General features: G+C 40.7%; 1 protein-coding gene across 1 annotated transcript; it reads left to right on the top strand.

Moving 5' to 3' along the window:
* Positions 1–300: 300 nt before the first annotated feature.
* Positions 301–6,326, top strand: ODAPH (odontogenesis associated phosphoprotein). The gene is made up of 2 exons (XM_057730018.1): positions 301–367; positions 5,959–6,326. The coding sequence occupies exons 1-2, from the start codon at positions 301–303 to the stop codon at positions 6,324–6,326; spliced, it is 435 nt and encodes a 144-aa protein (XP_057586001.1).
* Positions 6,327–11,229: the final 4,903 nt, after the last annotated feature.

Raw genomic sequence — 11,229 nt, forward strand, 5'->3', positions numbered from 1 at the left:
TAACGAGAAGGCACTAAGAGGAAAAGATTTGAAGGAATTAAAAGGATAATGAGGGCGTGGTTCTCCACAATCCAGCTCCAACCAAGGACAGATGAATGATGTTTGGCTGTCATTACAAGAAGCTCTGGTTGTTAAATACTGTCTGGTATTTCCTTGCTGATTTCTTACCCTCACACCGCAGGCCCTAATCGCTGTGGTCCACTATGCAAATGCAGTCTCCCTGAATCAGGCTGCAGGTGACTCACCAACCCCTTTAAAGCCACCTTGGGTTCAAGGCCGTGACTGCTTGGGGTAGAAGCCATGGCTCACAGACTCTGCTTCTCCTACTGGCTATTGGTTTGCTGGTTGGTGGTAAATGTGGCAGAAGGTAAGGATTTTGTTTTTATTCTACTGTGGGTCCAGTAATTAATAAGTTGTGTGAAAAGACAAAATTTGGCTCCATGATTATACATATCATGAATTGGAAATATTTACGTCAGCTTTCATCAGCTTGTGTGGTTAAAGAGAAAGAGGCTGAATTTTATTATCGGAAGACCGTGGTCCTAGTCTCTGCCCTAGCTATGTAACTTTAGACAAGGTTAACTGCTCTGATATCTGTTTCCTCAAGTGTGAAGTGACAGCATTAATGATGTCCATTATCATATGAGTTGTGAGGACCAAATGGGCTATCATGCAGGAAAAGCTCTTCATCCTTCAAGCGCTATCATGAATACCAGGTATTATTCTTATAAAGCTAACAATTTCCACCCTGAATTACAGCAATGTCCACCTCTTCATATCCCCAGCACCATGGTAATTTGCACATGGTGGGTGTTCAGTCTCTGATTGTTAATTGCTTTAATAAATCACGTCTAGTCAGTTGTGTCTTGGTGCTACGGAGGTGAGCCTAGACTTGCTTTTTTAAGATTCTATTTGATTCAATTTCTCTACTACTCCTTTCTCTTTCCTTTCCCCCCACTACAAAATTTCCAGGTAGCCTGAGCCGGAGAATTGGTTTGAAAACCCCAGGGACAGGAAAGAAAAGGAGGAGAGCTCCAGGAGTCGATCTGAGTCCTCCACCCCTTTCACGTGCCCTGGGGCTTTGCAGGGGCTCAGTCAGACCCTAGTCAGCCCCTAGTAAGTTTTCTGCGTCCATCCACCAAAGCTCACAACAGAGCAGGGAGGGGCAGGAACGTCAGAGCTGGTGGTGAGGTCACCAGAGATCACCTTGTCCAATCCCTGCATGAACTCAGGTGATCAGAGGGCAAGGAGACATAGATTACAAAGAACACCTGCCCAATTTCCAAGACAAGATCTGAAAGCATCACCTGCTAAAAGTGACATCTGAAAGTGGCACCATAAAACAAAACTTGCCACCTGATATCTTTCCAGAAAGTGAACCACGCTTTAGGAAATCCTGTAAACACATAGCTAAATAAGTTATAATGCAATTAGAGGTTTACTCACATTTTTTAAAAAACACCATTAAAATGTGATTTCTGATTTGGGCTCACTCTTCCCCACTGTCCCTCACACTAACCTCAACGACCTTCAAATGCAGCTTCACTCTCTCCAGTCAGCCCTGGTTGCAGGTCATCACCCACTATGGGGTCACGTGTGGGTCTCCAAATTCACCCGGTTCTCTCTCTCCTCCACAGCAGCAGCTATGACAGCCCTCCTTCCTGCTTTCACCTCTGTTTATTGCAATTCTGCTTCACATGATGACGTTTAATATCACTATAGTATTACCTTCACAGAGGCTTTCTTAAGACACATAGCTTTAAAACTGCAAACTCCTCTCTGACATCTTTGAATGGTTACAGCAATTTGTACTTCTCCCACAGTACTTACTGCATTCTGCTCTGTGTTATAGATCCACGTATTTGTAGCGTCTCCCCACTTCTCAAGGGCAGGCCCTGTGTCTTTATCATTTCTGCATTTGCCACAGCACTGAACACAGTAACCTGTTGAAATGACTAGACTTACAGCATACGATTGAAAGAGGCCTATGTGAACGTGTGTAAACTGGGCTTCAAAGTAAAACTAAAGATTTGACCAAAAAAGCCAGTCGTTCTGTGAGGCTACAAAATGAATTAAATTGCAGTTATTGTAAGCAAATTAATCACAGGACTTATATTTCTTTTTGGTTCAACTCTGAAGGCACCTGAGAATTTTTCTGATACTCCATACTTATACATCATATATAAAACTTACTTCTCTTAAAAATCAGGGTAGTTCACTACAAACCAGCTATTGTCTGACCAAATAACCACAGACTACAGGTAATTACATATTTTTTTAAAAGGTCATCTCATCCTTACTTTTTTTTTTAAAGTACCAGTTGTTGGCATACCATGAATTTCATGTCTAGACTATAATAAACCCACTTAAAATTGATGTCCAAACTCCAAACAATATTTTGGCTTGATTATTTTATTATCCTCTAATTTTTAATGTACATTATAATTGCCAATTTTCTGGGACTACGTTATAATTGCCAATTTCCCTGGCAGTGCAGTGGGTAAGACTCCACACTCCCACTGCAAGGGGGCACAGGTTCGGTTCCTAGTTGGGGAACTAAGATCCCGCGTGCTGTGCAGCTCAGCCAAAAAATAAAAAAAAAACTTAAAAAAAATTTTTTCTGGGACTGGAATGAACTACTCATTGAGCTTCACAGACATCTACAGAGAGGAACTCAGCACGTACACCCAACATCTGTCTGGCCATTCATCCAATTCATCAGCTATGTACTGGGCACAAGGCTAAGCCAGGCACTGTTCTGGGTACTAGGGACAGAGCAATGACCAGCAGAGTCAACAGTCCTTGTCTTATGGAGGCCCAATCACAATAGCTAAGACCTACTAAATGCATACTGTGTGTCAGGAATGTTCTGAGCGCTTTACATACCTTTTTTTAGACACTACAACAAGCCAATGAGATAGGTAGTATTATTTGCTCCATTTTACAAATAAGGAAAAGAAGATTGGGAGACGTTAAGGAAGCTGTCAAGGATCACACAGTTGTTAAGCAGCAGAGCTCAAGGATCCTATGCTTTTAAACACTATGCTGTTCTGCCTTTCAAAATGTTTCCAACCTGCGTTTAAATATTTGCCCCACTTTGGTCTAATTAAGGTTGCAGAAGAGCTCTTCTTTTTTGATATTCAGTATCTTTGGTGTCGTGTCAGTATGTTTCATAATGAGAAATATTTGCATATTAATGATCACATTATCCCTGAGAGGTAGGAACGTGGTAACTTTTGCAATTATGGAAGCTGAGATTTCTCTCAATCTGTTCAAGTCTAATGGAGGCACTGGACTAGCGATGAGGAGACCAGGTATACAAGATGATCATGCAGATACTTCGTTGGAGGAGGAACATAACCACTGAATAGTAACCACATGACTGGTGAATAGGAGGAAAGGGGACTAGGGAAGCAGATTGCCAGGGACCTTAAGCCAGCCTCAGGGGAGGCAAGGTCTCCCTGAGGAAATGGGATGTGAAATCTGCATAGGAGTAAAACAGGCAAAGAGGGCAGGAAGTGGTGCTCTAGGCATTTGGAACCGACTTTCTAAAAGCCCAGGACCAAGACTTCCCTGGTGGCGCAGTGGTTAAGAATCCACCTGCCAATGCAGGGGACATGGGTTCAATCCCTAGTCCAGGAAGATCACACATGCTGCGGAGCAGCTAAGCCCATGTGCCACAGCTACTGAGCCTGCGCTCTAGAGCCCACGAGCCACAACTACTGAAGCCTAGAGCTCATGCTCTGCAACAAGAGAAGCCACTGCAATGAGAAGCCCACGTACCACAATGAAAAGTAGCCCCTGCTCACTGTAACTGCAACTAGAGAAAACCTGCGCACAGCAATGAGGACCCAACGCAGCCAATAAACAAATAAATTTAAAAATAAAAAATAAAAATAAATAAAAGCCCAGGACCATTGATGATTTTTGCAAAGTAGTTTTTGTGAAATGGAGGAAACAGAGTCAGATTCCAGTGGATTAAATAGGTGGGAAGAAATAGACTCAGAAGTGTACAAACTACTCTTTGAAGTGTGAGTAGTAGAACCAAAGAAGTTCATGGCAGATCACTGAAGTTTTCTCTCTGAAATATGAAGCAAAGTAATCTACTTAGAAAGGTAGGGAGAATTGTGAAGAGAATTCTTCAAATGAATGAAGAAGAATGAGGCTGTTGAAGAGGAAAGAATGAGTAATATGGGATTTAATCATCCTCTGTAGTTTGAAATGTCTTAATCTAGTTTCGACCATAAGATTTAATACTCAGTAGCCTGTGTGGGTATGGGAGAAAGGGTCAGTATTTAATTCAAGAAACAGACACCCATTCAAGCTAGTTTAAAAAAATAAAAGAGCTGGAGGTGAAGTGATAACTATAGGTATATTTCCAAGAAGCTTAAGTACAGCCAGCCCTCAAAAAGACCAGCCCTGGAAAGTCAAGAGCCAAGGTTGCTCTCATCATCACTCTGTTACCACATAGGCACTTGTCTCTTTTTCTCTCTGAGAGGTCTTCCCCATTTTACAGCTATGGAAAGATTGGTTTCTGTGTTTATTCAACATTGAATCGGCCAACCCCTGACACTCCAGCCCCTGCCCTACACCTTCCACTAACATCTTCCACTAGCTGTGTTTCTTTGTTGAAATTCTTGAGTGAGAATTGATTGGTCACTGGTCAGCCAATGAATGAGTTGAGTGTCTAACAACAGTCCAATCAGCCATAGCCAAAGGGGTGTAGCACTGACCTTTCCAGGTATTATGGGTGAAACAGAATCTCTAGAAGGGGCTATGAACATAGGGAGTCAATAACCATATCCAGTACAACCAAGAAAGCTGAATTTAGCTGTTTAAAAGGTGAGGGGAATCTAGCTCTCAGCTTACTGTGAGGAATTCATGTTCCCATCATTCACGCTCAGCAGCCCTTTCCAGGCCTGTTTTGGTAAGTTTCTAAGTGAGTGAAGGAATAATTTCCTAAAGGAAAGCTTGCTTTTTCATAGCCAATTTGATTATGCGATACAGCTAGAGGGAAGACCTTGACACTGGAGACTGATCCAAATTTCTTCTCAGAAACTAATGTCATCCTGGTCCTCAGTGCTCATTCCCCTGTTGCATGTAGATGTTCCCTCCCTTCCTCTTCAGGGAAAGATTTCACTGCTGGGGAAGTGAAGCAGGCCTTTTCTTTTCTTATTACATTTTTTTCCATCACATTTTCTTTATTTATTTATAATATATGCACAGTAAAATGCACAAAGGTACAGATTGATCACATTTTACATACGTGTGTGTAAACATATGTGTATACATATGTGTTTTTGTGTATCTATGTATGCGTGTAAATATAAATGTGTGTGTATATCTCCATATTCACGTAACCACCACCCAGATCAAGATCTAAAGAATTCACTGGTTACTTTTTCCACTAAATAACACCTACACTAACCGTAAGGTAACTATTTTAGGTTTTTTTTTTTTTACCATAGGTTAGTTTTGCTTGTTCTTGAACTTCATATAAATGGAATCTTACAGTATGTACTCTGTTGTGTCTACCTTCTTTTGCTCAACTTAACATCATAGGATACATCCATGTTGTTGTATCAGTAATTCTTCCTTTTCATTGCTGAGTAGTCTTTCCTTGTATGAATACACCATTTGTTTATCCATTCTCCTATTAATGGACACTGGCATCGTTTCCAAGTTTGGGTTAATATGAATAAGACTGCTTGAACGTTCTTGAACTAGTCTCTTGTAGGCATAAGCACTCATTTCTCTTGGGTAAATTCCCCAGAGTGGAATTTCTGGGCCATAAGGAGTGTCCATGTCTCATTTTACTGACTTGGGTGGTTCTCTCAAACAAGCTTTCAGAATCTAGAATTTGCTCTTTCCCTCTTTCTCCCCTGTCTTTACCTGACGACTCTCCCCTCTTCTCCTGCCATCAGGCCCGTTTCCTGACTTGCACTTTTCTCCCCACAGGACAAGAAGAGGTGTTCACCCCTCCTGGAGACTCACAAAATAATGCGGGACCTACAGACTGCCAGATCTTTACACTAACCCCTCCCCCCACCACAAGGAAACCGGTGACAAGGATCCAGCCTGTCACCAGGACACCCAAGTGTCCCATCCATTTTTTCCCGCCACGAAGGCCCAGAGTCCACATTAGGTTCCCATACAGACCTTTCCTCCCTCCAACGTGCAACCACCATTTTCAGTTCCAACCATTTTTTTGGCCACGCAGTCGCCTTCCTCCTTATTATAATTATTTCCCCAGAAGAAGATTCTGGAAGGGAAGCTCCTCTGAGGAAAGCAGAGAAAAGAGAGGAGCCCTAAACATGCTGAAGTAAAAGAAGCCAAGGCCTCAGAAAAAGACTGGAAAAAGATTTCTGTTTTCAATTTCCAAACTTCAACTACTGGACTGGAAAATTAAGCATCTTAAACTCCATTGACTAGAAATTGTTCTCCTTGTCAGCAGTGAACGTATTGGTTTATAGCTTATTCGTGTTTGCAAAATAGAAGCAATAACTACGTTATTCTTATCCCTTACTTTTTATGAGCACAGGATATTTATGCAAGAAAACTTTCTAAAATTGGTGGCTCCAATAATTCCTATCATCCTGCAATACCAGGAGAATCAGCTCCATCTTCTAAATTACAGTGAAGAGCATTTAAATAAATTGAGATTGTTATAAACCAAATGGAGACATTAATGACACCCTTTTATACTCACTGGAAAACGTACAAAGCAAGACGCATTTACAAAGTGAACTTTAAAAGAAATTATAAAAAACTGAAAGCTTTATTTTATTCTCTGGCAGTGATTATTTATTCATTTTTAATTGGGATATAATTGATGTAATAGTTTATTAGTTTCAGATTATATAACATAATGATTCAATATTTGTATATATTGCAAAGTGATTGCCACAATAAGTTCAGTTAACATCTGTCACCATACATAGTTACAAAACTTTTTCTTTTGATGAGAACTTTCAAGATCCACTCTGTTTTCTAACAACAACAACAACAGCAGCAAAAGAAATTATAAAGATTAAAACAAAATAGTTATGGGGAGTCTGACTATAGCTAATACTTTAAAGACATTATAAACTAATTTACTTAACCAAAAACCTCTTTTTTAACTGTAATATCTGTGTATTTTAATGTTAACTGTTTAAGCAACCGATAAAAATTAGTTTGATGAGTATCTCACTGTTTCTCCTGTTATCGTCATATAGATACTAGTTTAAATGATATGCTTCCCCTAAAACTTTCAACATGATTCCAGGCTCAAAATTCTGATTAAAAGTTTACAGGGGGGACTTCCTAGGTGGCGCGGTGGTTAAGAATCTGCCTGCCAATGCAGAGACATGTGTTCGATCCCTGCTCCAGGAAGATCCCACATGCCATGGAGCAACTAAGCCCGTGTGCCACAACAATTGAGCCTGCGCTCTAGAGCCTGTGAGCCACAACTATTGAGCCTAAATGCCGCAACTACTGAAGCCTGCATGCCTAGAGCCTGTGCTCTGCAACAAGATAGGCCACTGCAATGAGAAGCCTGCACACCACAGTGAAGAGCAGCCCCTGCTCACCGCAACTAGAGAAAGCCCATGTGGAGCATCAAAGACCCAACGCAGTCAATAAATAAATAAATAAATTTATTAAAAAAAAAAGTTTACAGGGATGTTCTCATATCTGTAGGACTCCACAGACACAAGTTCACTCAACTATAAGAACCTTGTATTCAGAGGATGCCATGTGAGTAACAAATCCCTCAGGCTACATTCCTTGGCTATTTCTTTAGCCATTCTGTAAAACACTGCCTCCTTTTTGTGCTACTCACCTTGCCTGTAACATAGGAACTTTGGTTTCTCATATGTGGTCAGTGGCTTACACCTGTTGCTCCCAAAAGCTGTGCAAAGTTGCTGCTGCTTCTTCTACATGGGAGACATAAAGACATGAAGATGCTGGGAATGTTGCCTGGGAAATGGATGCTCTGTTTCCTCGCCATATGAAAAGATAAAAAGAAAAATACTATTTCCTTTACTCACTTCATAGCAAACTTTCATTCTAAGAACAGATATGTGCTTCAAAATTACAGGCTTAAATAAAACCTGTGTTTGAAATCCTCATTAAGTAAAAAATTCTATATTTTGTAATAAACTTGCTCATTCTTTTGCTTTCTTTTTGGTTCATGGGGCATAATCAGAAAAGGGCCAACCCTGGGCAAATTTGAAGACAGGTCAGTGCTGTATTTGAACCTCACCTCCCTCCCTGGACCCCCTCCTTCATTGCCTCTCACTGCTCACCAGCTGTTCAGTGAGCTCACGGCACTCCACTGCCCAAAACCAACCTGCCTTTGACTGGGCTTTCTCTCCCCAAACATGAGAACTTTTGCAGTCCAAAACTTAACTGCTCTACAATCCAGTCCCTGAAGGCCTTGCTAGGTAATACATAAACCTCAGGAAAACTAAGACAAACTGAAGAGGGAGTAGCAGCTTCAGTGCATCTGTTATAGAAAGTGGGCTACTCCTGGCATGTTTCATAGTGAGGGTCTTTTTCAAAATAACTCCAGGTAAAATTACACCATTCCTCACCCTTAAATATGCATAGAGTGGCCTTCATGAGAAGCAGCCCACAAACTACAATTAAAAGCATATGTCTTTGTGACTTTGGGTTAGTAAATTTTTCTTTTAAAACCTGGTACTTAGCAGGTTTATTGACTCAGGGGGGATAGTTTTCAAGCACTAATATGTCAAAGTGAACTAGTTTATCACATATGTTCCTCTTAGCATGTAGGTGGGATTGTCTGCTTTTGAAGCAATGGCAGTCTGTTGGGAGCATGTGTTTTTTTCTGCATCTTTTATAACCTTTTATACATGCTTAAATGCATCTTTTGCTCTGTGGCAGAAATAGCCTATGCAAGTCTAAAGTCTAATGATGCTAAAAAGGCATAACCTGAATCGAATCATCCAGCAAACCCAAATTGAACGACATTTACAAAACAACTGCCCTGTAATCTCCAAAAAACGTAGATGTCATGGTAGACAAAGTTTAAAGGTGATTAAAGAGATGTGACAACTAAATGTAACATGGTCCTGGAGGTCAGGAGGAAAAGGATTGCTATAAAGGATATTATTGGGACAACTGGCAAATTTTTTATGTGAATCATGTTGTAGGTAACAGTCTTATATCAGTGCTAAATTTTCTGAGTTTGATAATTATGTAAGAGAAGATCTTTACATAAAAATCTGTAGTATTTGAAAGTAAAGGAATATGAGTTCTACAACTTTCTTAACTTATTCAGGAAAAATGTGTGTGGTGGAGGAAGGGAGAAGGAGGGAGAGAGGGAGAGAGGGAAGGAAGGAGAGTAAAAAAACATGGCAAATGTTTTTACTATTGATGTACAAGGGTGAGTCAAAAAATATCTGCACTCTGGTTATATTAAAACTTCTGTTGGCCGCACTGTCGCATCAGCGCTTTCCATTCAAGGCTACTGTCTCCCCAGTCACTGCTGTGTGGGTGTGAACATGTTAAATCAGTTCATTTGTAACTGTGATGTGAGCAAAAATGGATGCCCCACTTGTGATCTGCACCAAAGAAGAGCAACGTGCAGTGATTCGTTTTTTGTGGTCTGAGGGTATACATGTCCGCACACTTCTGCCCACACTGTCGACACTCAGCAAAAACTTTGTTTTTAGGTGTTAAAGCATCCTCCCTGTAGTCTTGATCTTGCTCCATCGGACTTTCACCTGTTTGGTCCCCTGAAAGCAGTCCTACGAGGATGAAGTTTCACTTCTGATAAAGTGAAGACAGTGGTGCATTTATGGCTCACAGCTCAGCCTAACACATTTTTTAATGAGGGAATACAAAAGCTTGTTGACAGATGGACAAAGTGTATTGAAAAGCAAGGAAATTATGTCAAAAAATGATGTGTCTTTTCTAAAAGTTAATTAAAATAAATTCTACAGCCAGAGTGCGAATAATTTTTGACTCACCCTCATATTTGGGTGAAAGGCATATAGCAGTTCTTTGTACCATTCATGCAACTTTTCTGTAGTCTGAAATTATTTCAAAACAAAAGTAAAAAGACATTATTAAAAACAACACAAGATTTAGCAACAGGGGTTTAGTTGTAGGGGAGGAAGTTGGCAATTCAGGGCCTCAGGGGACAGATGGGGACATGACAGAGTTAGATGAGACTGGGGAGTGGGGACAAAGAGAAGGAAGGTTAAAAAGAAGACTAGATTTTGGGGGAAATGTTCTGGGAAAAGCTGCATTGAAAGTGCTTCTTTCAACATAATTACTAATCATTTTCTTCCCCTTGACAGCATAAAGGTTTGAGTTCTAAACCCCCCAAAAAATTCACAAAAAATTACTCTTGAATTTATCCATGCCTTGAAGATAAGTTAAAAATAAAACCCTATTCCTACAGCCCACAATACCACCAACCTTGTAATGACTCACTCACTGGTTATAAAAGTTATGGGGCATATAGATTGGTTGAGCTGGGACTCACATTCACTGATATTTGGGGAGGGTAGTTTTTAATTGGGGAAGGAGGGGAAGTTTGGGTCTCAAAGGGAGAAAAAGAAGGAATAAGATGGCATGTACTTCCACAACCACCACTTGGACTGAACTGGAGCCAAGGTAGTCAGCAGTGAGCAGCGGAAGCTCTTCAAAACGTCTTTTAAAAGAACTTTAGGAGCTTCTGAACACAGCAGAGCTGCTTTGGGGCCAACATGACGAAGTATCACACAGATTGGAGAAGAAGGCCCTTCTCCCCACCTCTGCACAGAACTCACTACTTCTCTGGAAAACAGCAGCTACTCTTGGAAAGTCAGTTCGTACCCTGGTCAGGGAACTAAGATCCCACAAGGTGTGTGGTATGGCCAAAAGATTAAAAAAAAAAAAAAATCACACCGGAGAGACAAAAGAATCAAGCAGTGGGAGGTACAAAAGAGCGGACACAGCTGAAACAATGTATTTGGGGCAATTTTACATAATTCAGCAATGCCTAGAGTTGTCACCACCAAGTAAAACCACTGAGTCATCATAAAATAGCTCTAAATTGGAAACAGCATGAATGTCCATCAACAGTAGAAAGGATAAATAGTTATTGTATCATACCCTGGACTACAACACAGCAATGAAAAACAATGGACTGCTGCTTCACACAACAGCATAAATGAATCTCACAATTTCGTGTTGAGTGGAAGAAGCCAGACACAATACGTATTAGGACTCCAT

The sequence above is a fragment of the Hippopotamus amphibius genome, chromosome 3, assembly GCF_030028045.1.
Source record: "Hippopotamus amphibius kiboko isolate mHipAmp2 chromosome 3, mHipAmp2.hap2, whole genome shotgun sequence".
In the NCBI taxonomy this organism is placed as follows: Eukaryota; Metazoa; Chordata; class Mammalia; order Artiodactyla; family Hippopotamidae; genus Hippopotamus; species Hippopotamus amphibius.